Below are 14,618 nucleotides of genomic sequence, written 5' to 3' on the forward strand. Positions count from 1 at the left end.
TTGAAAAGAATAATCAGAGATCGAGTCTCACTAGCGACAGTGTGGAAGCAACTTCTCAAAGTGAGTGGAATTTCTTGTGCACAGTAAGCAAAAGTCTAGCCTATGTGGTTCAGCTGAGCTACCATAATATTACATCCTCTCATATTTGGTCGGACGGAGGTGTGGGGACCCTACTCCATTGTTTCACACACCCCAATGGCCATTCTCATTTTTAGATAATCATTAACCAATATGTCAATATAGATGATGTGTAGAAGTGAAAAGGAATATAACCCACAAAATGAGAAGGATTAAAGAAAACATATGATAAGAGATTATAATGTGAAGCGGAAGAGTTAAACTCATAAAATGAGAATATAAGGAGAGAGCCCTTGTGAATTTCCTTAGAAATAATTAGGAGTAAATGGGGACATTAATGGGTCGTATAGGCTGAATAAATGCCCTTCTCGGGCCATCATGTAAGGAGTTCAAATATTTTTTCAGCATTAAATGCTTCCTTGTTCTTGATTCCTCTATTTCTTAAAGTTTTTTTTTTTTTTTTTTTGAAAAAATAAAAAATAAAATTCTACGATTGTGTTGACTAGCTGGTTGATTACTTATTAGTCACGAAATTAGCATTGTCTATTAATATTCTTAGTTTGTGTCAGCAAAGATCACAATACTACTTTTACTAAAAACACACATTCGAGTAACAATAACAATCTTTCCAATAAATCAAAAATAAAAACTTGTGTGCGACCGTCTCACGGATCTTTGTTCGTGAGACGGGTCGGGTGGTAGACAATTGGGTGAGATGCTCAATGAATATATACTTTGTAAGTATCACAATTTCAATTATAAGTATCACAATATTATATTTATCATTAGTAACAATCAATTTTATCCTAAATAGTATCACAATTTCACATATAAATATTACAATATCTATTATAGGTAACAATTTATTTATTTCAAAATTCATAAGTAACAAACAATTATTATAGATTCGACCCGTCTCACAAATTAAGATATGTGAGACAGTTTCACACAAAAGACTCTAAAGTCAAAATGGAAATTTTGAATAATTATGGAAAGAAGAATGGGTTGGGATGGTACTAGTTATGGAGGTGGAACTAACACTAGTAAGGTAGATGTGAATTCTTTCATTTTCTGTATCTGTTGAACTAACACATTATGTACTGTTTGCTTGAGTGATTGGATCAAACTCCAACAAATTCATATAGATTAAACTAATTAAAACTTCAAAACAATCCTTGTTTATGGCATCTAAAATTAGTTGACACTAGGATCAAATTAAACCTATGATTTCCCATTTGGAAGAGTAATTTTATGCCACTAGACCGCAAGGCTATTGACAAAAATAAAAAATTATTCACTATTTAGAAAATAAATTTAAATTCAATTTATGCTAATAACCATTTTTATTGAATCTATAAAAATCTGCAATAGTTCTTCATTTAAACATTTTAGATTATACAAAATATTAATAAATAAATAAATAATGTTAATTGTATGTAATGAGAGTGTTTAGATACTTATAGATGAAGTTAGGAAATGTGACAAAATAGTCAAATACCATACGCGGAGGTGCAATTGGTACGTTAAGTTTGGACGCATGTAATTGTAATTGTCCATTTGTCCTGGGAATTCAACCATATACCAACTAATCCTTTTCTATTAATTAATTTGGTGGTTTTTGTTATCAGTTAATCTAGCTAAGCTATTTCTCAGGTTCATTTGTCTCTAGAGAGAAAGAGTATCATAGTAGGTGGAGTGTGTGTATTGTCAAATTTAAACTCGACTTTTCAACCATATGTTTAAGATAGTTAAGTCAACAAATCCTATTCAAATCCTCTCTTTGGAATTCAACCTCGTAAGATACTTCTAAGGTGATGCATCGATCCCACAAGGTTTCAGATGATCATCTAAGTTAATATATAAGATTTAAATCAAATTTACACTTATGAGCTAACTTTTATGGTGTAATTAAGGTCTGGGTTCATAACTATCAGGTCAGTTAGTAGGGTGGTGCCGTACTGCGGTGGTGTATTGGTTTTATTTTTAGATTGTTACTACTTACTAACCATTTTCTTTCCTTTCCTTTTTTTTTTTTTTTTTAATTTTATTTTTTTTATAACTATATTTTTTAAAAAATTGCAAAGAATGATTCAAAGTGAATGTTTAGGTTGGGAGATTTGATTGATTACACTACTTACTGCATTATATTGGCTTTAATTAGCTGCAGATTACATTAATATTGTTTCACACTCATTGGTTCTGCATTCAAAAATAAAATCATTTTTTTTCTTGAGACCTCTCATTTGAGGGATCACAACTATGCCGTTTGACCACAAAGTCTTTAGCGTCAATAAAATCATTGAAGTATTTGTGATTGTTAAAGATTTTGACTCATTTTTTTTCTTGAGACCTCTCATTTGAGGGATCACAACTATGCCGCTTGACCACAAAGTCTTTAGCGTCAATAAAATCATTGAAGTATTTGTGATTGTTAAAGATTTTGACTAAGTTGTTGTTGTTGTTCTCAAAAGGTTGAATCGCCAACCCCAAGGGGCCTCTCATGATCTGACCTGACAGAGCATCTAGGAAGAGCCCCCCCTCACTTTGAAAGATTGTTCCCTCATTGCCGCTGGTAAGACTTCATCTCGGATCATTGTTCTCAAACTTCACTCATGTGACCAATTGAGCTGCCCCGATTTTGACTAAGTTATTTTGTATTTCATTGACGTAACAGAGAAATAGAACCAAGATTCCAGGAGCATAATGCCAACATGCATGCTATTACTATAACATGAAAGGTCATCAATTGGAACATATTGTTACAAGTTAAGGTGTCATAAAAGAAGAAGAAGAAGAAGAGCAACTATATATTGTCACCAAAATGTTGGAAACCTACAATAAAGAATGTCTAGATAGATAAGGAAAGAAGATCTTGATGAGTCATGTTAGTGATAGAAGAAAGAGATATGGTCGGGGAGGAGTTGTTAATACCCTATTCATTTCAAGTGATCTACTATAAAGTTTTTTATTTGTTTTTTAATCACTGTATTTAGTTATAAGTTTAATTTTTTTTTTTATATATATAAGTTTAATCCAAGGTTGTGTGCGTAACTATATAGGGATGTGCCATGGATCATGGTCACCTTATAAAGTGGACCAGTGACATAAGGTACATTTTTATTATATTAAAAGTATATTTTTAATATATTAAATGTTCATTTTTTGAATACTAAAAATATTTAAACTATCAAATAATGTACAAATGTTGCGTAAATAAATAATGTACATTCGTGACAAAAAGGAGAGGTAAACTACATTAGGAATCTATGCAAAAAGCTCAACCAAGAGGATGTCGATAAGAATTGAATTTATAACTTTTAAGTACAAGAGTCATGCTCCACCACACAACCACTCCTTTCGAGACAAACATGATTTAGTTATTTGTAAAATTGACAATTTATTTGGCATAACTATTTTTGTGTACTTTGTATTTATTCTATTTCATGGATGATATATTTTGAGAGAACAAAAATAGAGAATTGTTATTGGAATAAAGTCAAACCCCTACAAACATGGGTTGTTCTTCTATTCTATGTGGAATAAGCTACTTCTCATACAAGGATGTAGCAATGACATTACTATTCAAAGGATTATATTGGACATGGAGTTCAATGAAAGAGGTTGTAGAATTATGCTATAATCGAGGGCAATTTCCAACTAAATTGGTCTAGCAATTGACTACACAATAAAATCCCTAACTAGACAATTAGTATGTACTCAACTTAGTCCTCAGTTAAAGCATCATTAAACTTTGATTTTCATCCGAAAAATAAAATCTGATAACTTCTTGAACACCATGCTGTTTAATTCCCAAAATTTACTACGTGGGTTATCTAAGTCATAACCGTTCCAACTAATAGTACTCATTAGGATTGGCGGGTCTGGATCCCAGAGCCTGCGAAAAACAAGTTTTTTGAACACCTATATGGAGTGCAATTAAAATTGTATTCTTGGCTAAATCAATATGGACAAGATTCAGTGGAAGCATCAAACCAAGAATTATGTATGAAGGGCAAAAACCAAGAAAGCCCAATCCATCATCACTCGGCCTTCAACCTCAATATCTCCTTTGCTGTCCTTAACCTAAAATATGGCATGTGCTCCTACAACCAAAATGAAGTAGTAAAGGAAGAATACCAGTATTAGTACATTATTATTATTATACCAAAATCCCACAATCCAAAATGTTTCTTGACTTCCCTTTCATATGCTCTATATATGTTCTCAATCTCATAAAAAGCTTCTTCTCACCTGGCTAAAACAAAGTCCCTTGTCTCTGCTGTAGAAATCAACATACTTGATCATAAACATGCCACAATCAAACCTGGGTACAATACAAATGCCAATTCACATTATCAGATGAAATTAAAGAAAAGACCAAATGTAAGACATAGAGTCTAATCAGAAGGTTGCTATTACAGAAATGGAATACCAAACAGTCAACTTTAAGGGAATTGCAGAAATAAAATAGCTAAGGGGGATTAAGAGGGAAATTTGCAAATCTAGCACCAGCTAAGCAGATGTTACTGCCTTTATCTATCATAAAGCCCAACAAAGTAATCAACTTTTGCAAGAAAACAGGCTATCTATCATTAAAGCAAAGGGTAAAGCCAGCAGGTAGGTAACAGCCAAATAAATATATTCTTTCTATAACAGGATATAAAAAAGAGAGAAAAAAAAAAAAAAAAGGCCAATTAATGTGGCATGCCGAACGGGGCCGGCCCAAACCTGCCCGTTTCGCATGCTGTGCAACCGAATGCACCTTGCAAGGTGCATATGGTTGCAAAACGGCGCCGTTTTGGTTAAAAAAACGCGCGTCTCACTTAAAGAAGAAATCAGGTTCGATTCCCGGCAATAGCATTTTTATATATCCAGAAATTCATAACTATATAACCACAATTTCATAACTATATATCCACAATTTCATAACTATATATCCACAGTGAATGAATGAAGTAAAAATCCACAATGAATGAAGTAAAAATCCACAATGAATGAACTAAATATCCACAATATATGATTGAACTAAATATCCACAATGAATAAACTAAATATCCATAAATTCATAACTATATAACCACAATTTCATAACTATATATCCACAATTTCATAACTATATATCCACAGTGAATGAATGAATGAATGAAGTAAAAATCCACAATGAATGAACTAAATATCTACAATATATGATTGAACTAAATATCCACAACGAATGAACTAAATATCCATAAATTCATAACTATATAACCACAATTTCATAACTATATATCCACAATTTCATAACTATATATCCACAATAATGCTATTGCTGAGAGTCGAACCTGATTTTTTTTTTTTTTTAAAGTGGGACGCGCGTTTTTAATCAAAACGACGTCGTTTTGAACCGTATGCACCATGCGCATGGTACATTCGGTTGCACAGCATAACTATTGTGCCCGTTTGGCACCTCCAGTGAAAGTGAAGAAAATAAAAAGGCAAGAACATGCAATCTTTCTTAAATAAAATTCATTCACATATCTGCAAAACTTACTAGTATTGGCATAACACAAGGGTCTCTTCCCCTCAATGAATCAAGATACTGGAACTTTCCATCCTTCTTGTTGATGACAGCTAAACACCAATGCACTTCTTTGTGGATAGGAACAAAATTAAAATCTGAGCAGTTAATACAATACTCAAAATTTCTGGTTATGTAACAACAAGAAGACTTAACAATTATGTGTCTACTTGAATGTGACAAAGTAAAATTTCTACGTTTTGAGCTCGTATTAATATGGGTTAGGTCGCCATGTGTGCACAGAGTATATGTGTTTGTGATCCCTACTTGCTATCCACTACACCAATTCGCAGGTATTCTGCTAATTATTATAGCAATAATAGGAATATTTGGATTAATATCTTTTAAAGTTGTTATAGTAATGCTCAAATTAAAACAAGACTAAGTGGATAGTTTTATTCCTCGTTTAAACTGAACGTGTGCACGGAGCTGGTGAACCATGAGCACAGTTATTGTAATAAAACTCACATTTTGTAAAACTAGTAACAGTATTGACGCAGACCAACTCTATGGTGCCTAGAAATTATTATATGAATTATGGCAGTAAACACAATACCAATTTTATTAATAAAACTACTAATAGTAATACTAAAAATAATTATGAGTGCATAGTTTCATTCTTATTTTAAACTATATATGTGCACGCCGCTGGTGAACCATGAGCACGCATAGCCATACTAAGGAGTCTGGGGGAGTATTACTCAGAGAATTATATTCTTTTTTGTCAGGACAATTCCTGCTATCGTGCTCTGGTCGGTCACATGTAGCGCACTTCCTCACATTTTTCTTTGCTTTCTCGGATGCTTTTTCTTTGTTGCTCTTCAATCTTTTCACACTACCTTTGTTCCTGACAATACTATTGATTCAATCAATGATTAGGGTTGGGCACTGGGGTTGGGTTGGTGGTTTCCCCTTTGTAACTTCCCTTTTAGCTCTTGCATTGTTTCCAACATTAGCTCCATTTGGTCTGGCCATCCATTAGCTAATCCCATGCAGTTATAGAATTCATTCCATAGTTTGTTGGCAATTGTTCGCCCTTCATTTCCGCCATGCGTATTAGTGCTTACTTTCCACATGATATCATACATTGGTCTTGTGCACGCATTTTTTGTCCACCGGGGAACCATATACCTGCTTGGTATTTCTTCTATGCCTTCGTCTTTGAAAACCGCAAACACATGCTTACACGGGATGCATACTCTGTTGAATTTGTTGTAGTTGCATTCTGTTATTTGAGTAGCCTCTACATGTGTTACATGAAACAGTTTCGCGTCAGTTTCGTGCACAACGTACTTCCGGCTCTCCCATATCTCTTTTTTGGAACACTAGCAAATAAAAATAACAAAAATATTACTTTAGTTTCAAAAACTTAGAACTTTTACTTCCACTTGTTTCTAAATTTTATTGGAAAAAAAAAATGAATAGATAAAAATCATGACATCCTTATATTAAACAATTAAAACATATCACATTATAGGAAATAGAAAATGATAGTATAAAATACGAGTATATGTAAAATCACTCAAAATATAATATAATGAGTGTTCAATTCGTATTCATTTTTTAGGACAAAACATAATGGTTGATTAACAATTAAGTTGCAAGATATATTGGGGGAAAAATCCGATTACAAAATTTTAATTATTAGAATAGTTGTAATATTATCGTTTAGTCTCATATCCGATCGATGTGGTACGGGATGAGAAAAGTGGTCGAAATAATGGAAAACGTAATCATGGAGTAATTGAAGAATGAAGAGTGGATATATCTTAATAAGGGCGGTTTTATAATTAGAGGTTACTAGTATTTGCGCCCGTGCGATACACGGAATGAATTTGTTGTAATATATTAAGAATATATGAATTGATATATAATTATTTAAATTAGAACATCAAATATTATATAATGCAATTAAAGATATCATTTGGATCGTTTATATATTTTGATGTTATTATTGCTTGATTTTGTGCAAATAATTGCTCAAATTAATAGCTAATGTGTAGTCAATTATTCTTTTTTATTTTCAGTCAATTATTAGTCAATTAAAATATAGATACAGTGATATTTTTACATAATTTCCGTTCCATTTTAATTTGATGATGTAGAATATTATTATTGAAATATTTTCGTTTCATTTTTAATTTACCTTTACTATTTTTTAAAATATGCATTTACTATTTGATGATGTAAAATATTATTATTGAAACATTCCCTTTACTTCTCAAAAAAAAAAAAAAAAACACTTTGGACTTCTTTGTAAGAGGAGCATTGCTCCTCAGAGGAGCTGAGCTTACATTTCCAAACATTTTCAATGTGAGATCAAAATGATTCCACATCATTTACAAAGGGAGCCCGTGGCTCCATTTTGACTTCTTCTTCCTATTATTATTTTTTAATTTTATTTTATATATCGTTTTGTTTGGATTATTATTATTATTATTATTATTATTATTATTATTATTATTATTATTATTATTATTATTATTATTATTATTGACAAATTCGTCATTTTAATAATTTATCTTTAATCAAAACACCAAAAATATTATTTAATAACTCAGTAAGTTGTTCCAAACTGCAAAGAAAAAACTAAAACAACGCATACATTTTGGATTAATCTTTCCCAACCCCCACTAATAATAAATAATAAATAAATAAATAACTAAAATAAGAAGACAAAACTAATGTTTCTTAAATAAGAACCTTTTGACTTCATAATACTTGCTATATTGATGGGCAAAAAATTATTTATGTACCTCTTATATAGAGGAGCTCAAAAGCGCATCTTTTCAAACATTTCCAATGTGGGATCAAAATGATCCCAAATCATTTACAAAGGGAGCCCGTGACTCCCCTTTGTCTTTTTTTTTTTTTTTTTTTTTTGTTAATTTTAATTTTATTTTGTATATAGTTTTGTTTGGATTAATATTAATATTAATATTATTATTATTATTATTATTATTATTATTATTATTATTATTATTATTATTATTATTATTATTATTATTATTATTATTATTATTACTACTACTACTACTGTTGTTGTTGTTGTAATTTGATTATTTGGCAAATTTGTCAAAATTTTAAGAAATTCAGCTGTTTAACCTTTTATATTTAATCAAAACACTAAAAATAGTATTTAATAACTTAGCAATTTGCTCCAAACTGCTAAAAACTAAAACAACTCATATGCATTTTGGGTTAATCTTTCTCAAACCCCCTAATAAATTAATTTTTTTTTTTTAAAAAAAAATAAAATAAAATAAGAAGCCATTAAAATAAGGTTTCTTAAATAAGAGCCTTTTGACACGTTGGGCTTCAATAGGTTGAGAAAGTTTACATGTAATAGGGTCAATCGAATAGTCAATAGTTATGCTGTGCAACTGAATGTACCATGCGCATGGTGCATACGATGCAAAACGACGTCGTTTTGACTAAAAATGCGCGTCCCACTTTAATAAAAAAAAAAAATCAGGTTCGATTCTCGGCAATAGCATTATTGTGGATATATAGTTATGAATTTCTGGATATATAGTTATAAATTTGTGGATATATAGTTATGAATTTATGGATATTTAGTTCATTCATTGTGGATATATAGTTATGAATTTATGGATATATAGTTATGAATTTCTGGATATATAAAAATGCTATTGCCAGGAATCGAACCTGATTTCTTCTTTAAGTGGGACACGCGTTTTTTTTAACCAAAACGGCGACGTTTTGCAACCGTATGCACCTTGCAAGGTGCATTCGGTTGCACAGCATAATTTGCATCGAATAGTTATGCGGTGTAACTGTGTCCACCTTGCATGTTCATAATTACTGAACTATATGTTCATTATTATAAAGCTATAAATTCATAATTTTTGAACTTCTTATTTATAATTATTGAAGTCTATATTCATAATTGCAGAACTATATGCTCATAGTTACTAAATTATATGTTCATAATTATAAAGATATATATTCATAATAATTTTTTAACTTCATATTCGCAATTATTTAATCTCTATATTCATAATTACATAACTATACGTTTATAATTATGTTGACAACACTAAGTTCTTAATTATAGAACTATATGTTCATAATTTTTGAACTATATATTCATAATTATGAACTATTTTTGAACCGTGTCTACCTTGCAAGCTGGACACAGTTCCACAACATAATTTGTCGGGTCAATAGGACTAAAAAAAAAAAAAAAGTCTTTGGACTTTTCAATATTTGTCCATATTGATGGGCAAGAAATTATATGTTTGTAAGAGGAGGAACTATATGCATTGCTCCTCTTATATTGAGAAGCTCAAGAGGTCCTCTTTCCAAACATTTTTAATGTGGGATCAATATTATCCCACATCATTTACAAAGGGGAGCCACCTTTGTCTTCTTATTTTTTCTTAATTTTAATTTTATTTTGTATATAGTTTTATTATTATTATTATTATTATTATTATTATTATTATTATTATTATTATTATTATTATTATTGTTATTGTTGTTGTTGTTGTTGTTGTTGTTATTATTATTGTTATTGTTATTATTTTAATTTTTGTCTTCTTCTTATTTTTTTAATTTTATTTTATATATAGTTTTATTTGGATTATTATTATTGTTATTATTATTATTATTGTTGTTGTTGTTGTTGTTATTGTTATTGTTATTATTTTAATTTTACTTTTATTTTATTATTATTAGATTATTACATAGAATTTTTATTATATTTGAACAACGATATTATCAATTAATAGATTTTATTTAATTTCCATTTGACATTTACTTACCAAATAAGCTTTACCACAAATAATAATATTCTTCTTCCTATATATATATATATATATATATATATATATATATATATATATATATATATATATATATATATATATATATATATATAGAGAGAGAGAGAGAGAGAGAGAGAGAGAGAGAGAAAGAGAGAGAGAGAGAGAGAAATTAGTAATTTTGTGTAGGATTTATTTTTCTGTTAATTAGTGAATTCTGTATCCTTTTTCTAATCAGTGAATGAGGAATTTTTTTTTTTTTTTTGGTACTGCTAACTTTTTTACTGATTATTATTAGCATTAATCATATTATTATTATTATTATTATTGTTATTATTATTAATTATTAATTTATTATTATTATTATTATTATTATTAAATTAATTTCTTATCCTTATTATTATTAATTAGTTATTTTTGGTAGGATTTTTCTTTTCATTAATCATTGAATTCTGTTTCTTTTTCCATTAATCAGTGAATTAGGCATACTTTTTTACTGATTATTATTAGTATTAATTAGTGTAATCCGTTTTCTTTTATATTTTGAGTTAATTATGAATCCTTTTTTATTTTTATTTTTTACACATTGGTATTTAGTATTGATCAATTTTCTTTTTCAATGTGAATTAGGGATTTTTTTCCATTTTTACTGCTAACTTTTTTACTGATTATTATTAGTATTAATTAGTGAATTTTGTTTTCTTTTCCATTTTCAGTGAATTAGATATTTTATTTTTTTTTATTTTTCTATTTTTACTGCTAACTTTTATACTGATTATTATATAAAATATTATTAATTATATATAATATCTATATATAAATAATGGATGATATTACAGAAATGTCCCTATATTTTTGGGGAGAAATTTGGCTAGGGGGATTTTACTTTTAATTATATATATATATAATATAGATATAGATTAGTAATTTTTTGTAGGATTTATTTTTCCGTTTTTCTAATCAGTGAATTAGGAATTCTTTTTTTTTTTTTTTTTTAGTACTGCTAAATTTTTTACTAATTATTATTAGCATTAATCATAATAATAATAATTATTATTGTTATTAATTCTTAATTTTATTATTATTATTATTATTATTATTATTAGTTAATTTCATATCCTTATTATTATTAATTAGTTATTTTTTGTAGGATTTTTCTTTTCATTAATCATTGAATTCTGTTTCCTTTTTCATTAATCAGTGAATTAGGCATACTTTTTTACTGATTATTATTAGTATTAATTAGTGTAATCTGTTTCCTTTTACATTTTGAGTTAATTATGGATCTTTTTTTATTTTCATTTTTTACACATTATTATTTAGTATTGATCAATTTTCTTTTTCAATGTGAATTAGGGATTTTTTTTTTCATTTTTACTGGTTATTATTAGTATTAATTAGTGAATTTTGTTTCCTTATCCATTTTCAGTGAATTAGAGATCTTTTTTATTTTTATATAACAAATTTTCTATCTCTAATATTGCCAAATAGGTAATAAGTTATTAGTACTCAAATTACATTTGATATACTATTTTTATCATGCATTTTGAATAAGTTATTTTTTTCTTTGTTTTAGTTGTGATTTGATCTTGTAATTTACTGTGTACTTTTCTGTGTGGATTAAGCTTCGATATCATTTGGACTTTTGGTTAATCAATAAGTTCACGTACCACAAAATGGTATGTAAGTCAAACTCATACTTAGAGTAAATTGCATTCATATTTTATTTGATTTCCAGATTGCAATTACTCCAATCTGGTACAATCTACATGTTAAACACTTCCATTGTAATTTGAACTATGGACTTAGAGGACTCAGTTTGTCCAGACTGAGGTACATCTTGTGGTCTTCATTGTTGTGGTCTTGGAAAAAAATAGTTTGTCCAACGTGAGATGCATCTTGTGGCCAACCAAGTTGTGGTCCTGTAGAAGGAACTTAATAACTTTTTGCAGGTTTCATTCCTTATAGTCTGCTTTCCTTTATTTCACTTGGATAACCTTCAACCTTCTTTCATTGTTCAGAAACTGCATGCACATAGCTTGATTCCTGCAAAGAAAATATAATAAAACTAAGATATAATTAAATTACTATATGACATACTTTCAAAAAAAAAATTACTATATGACATACTTTATACTAAATTATAAATACATCCCAAGTTTATGCATTCACATGTTCTGCAAAACAAAATCATATGGAATGTAATACAGTTCATATGTGAGAAACCTGATGTTAAGTCAACTCACAGGACAATGAAAAACCTTTTTTTCCCTAGAAAAATGGAGGAGGGGATTCAACTCCTTTTCCCCTTTACCTAACACTGGAGTTGAGTATGGATTTGTACTTGCACAATCTTTTGACCACATTTCATTTTAGCTCCATTTCCCCTATGTTTTTTCTTTCCTTTCCTTTCCCTGCGTTTTCCCCTCTCATTGGGGGTACTGAAATTTTAAATGTTTTAACCTTGTAATGAAACTTCAAAATAGAAAATGGCACCACATCACACAAAATTACATTCTCAGAAAAATATAACATACCTTTGATATTGCCTCTATCTTAGTTTCTCAAGTTCAAGTTGAACATCTTTTAGGGCTATTGATGATTTAACCATTGGAACTCCTTTAGCAAACTTCAGATTTGTACTGAGAATCTCCATTAGTGAACAATAAGGAGAAATAGCAGAGAAGAATAGAAAATAATGGATGGTAGAATTGTTTAGGATTATAAGAGTATTTATAGTGCAGATTATGTGGCTGGTTATGGAGCATTATTATTTGCAGAAATAAAGATTATTTTGCAGATTATGTGGATGGTTATAGAGAAATCTCGATGTACAATTGCAATTGTAGATTATGACTGATTATGAATTTATTTATGGAGCAATTATAACGTAAAATAAGGTAAATTTATTAATAACTGATTCTATTGATTGATTATTGAGTATATATAAATCTGGACATAATACTTACAGTACTATAAATTAATTAGGTAAGATTGTGTAGTAATTCATTTGGTAAGTTATGATTCACATGTAAATTAATTTCTATAATTAATCGGATATGAATAATATATAATTACTATACTTATTAATTATTAATTAAATAAATTTAGATATTACATAAATGACCCTAAGTTTTGGGGGGGAAATTTGGGAAGGAGGATTTTAGTTATATATATATATAGATTTTCAGCAATATGAACTTTAAACTTTTTTTTTTTTTTCTAAAAGATAATAATTAACCAATATGCCAATATCTTTAAATAATGCTATTACAGTATGGCTTGCAAAATTGGGTTGATCGAGTATATGACATGGGATTCCCAAATTTATATTACTAGAGCTTATTTAATAGCTCTCAAATTTTACTTAACAATGCAATTTGAGATTATACTAAGGGAGATATAGAATTCTAATTTTGTGAAAATAAAATATCAATTTAGATTATAAAATAGAATGATAATTTTGAATTAAGGGTATTTATTTTTATTCTCATGGACCCTAGAATTTAAAATATCATGGGGAAACATAAAATTTCACACATTAGGCCAAAAAAAAAAATATACACAATGGCTGGAATTAATAACCACAAGCCACTGGACAAGAGGGATGTAAGGTTGAGGTGTGGGGAACCTTTGGGGTTAGGGATTCAATTTTTTGGGTGAAGAAAATGGATGAAATGTTAAGACCATGATATCTTAATGAGAAGCAAGGCATCCTATTTATAGTGTAGGAGCCTCGTTCATACATTGAAGTGTGTGGACTAAGTTGCCTTCCATCTACACTATTCACCCCACTACTTTGAGTGAAGTGCAGTTCACATAAATAAGTAGAGTTTTGTGTCTTTTAGTATACAAAGACTGAGTAGCTTGGTGAGTTGATATTTGTATTGTTGTGCTCCAGATTGTGAGTTTAGTCACACAAATGTAACAAGATTAAATTAAATATTCAATTACTTAATAATAATATACTATACTTTTTGGTTTTCAAAATAGGTAACAAACATCAATGAAATTCTTTCGTTCTAATTAAACATAGAGTGTTGGGTTTATTTTGTTATAAATGGTTTTCCATTTTCTTCTACTCCACAACAATTGTTATATCGTGCACCAGGGTGCACAATGCATTGTGCATCCTAAAAATCCTCTGTTTCGCATGTACATAACTGTATAGTAGAATACACCCTAACATAATACAC

At 29.0% G+C, this 14,618-nt stretch overlaps 1 protein-coding gene and 1 long non-coding RNA gene across 2 annotated transcripts in view; one reads left to right on the top strand and one right to left on the bottom strand.

The window, feature by feature from the left end:
- LOC109190453 lies at positions 1–13,840 on the top strand. The gene is made up of 3 exons (XR_002055701.1): positions 1–93; positions 2,997–3,001; positions 13,829–13,840. It is a non-coding gene; the product is annotated as an uncharacterized LOC109190453 (long non-coding RNA).
- Positions 3,988–14,618, bottom strand: part of LOC109190448 (putative ubiquitin-like-specific protease 1B) — a 26,478-nt gene continuing 15,847 nt past the window's right edge. Inside the window, exons 7-8 of the mRNA XM_019340934.1 lie at positions 4,330–4,402; positions 3,988–4,181 (exon numbers count right to left, since the gene is read on the bottom strand). Coding sequence (XP_019196479.1) covers positions 4,119–4,181; positions 4,330–4,402 — 136 coding nt within the window. The 3' untranslated portion in view covers positions 3,988–4,118. The remainder of the gene's footprint in view (positions 4,182–4,329; positions 4,403–14,618) is intronic.

Source organism: Ipomoea nil, unplaced genomic scaffold (genome assembly GCF_001879475.1).
Source record: "Ipomoea nil cultivar Tokyo-kokei standard unplaced genomic scaffold, Asagao_1.1 scaffold1576, whole genome shotgun sequence".
NCBI lineage: Eukaryota > Viridiplantae > Streptophyta > Magnoliopsida > Solanales > Convolvulaceae > Ipomoea > Ipomoea nil.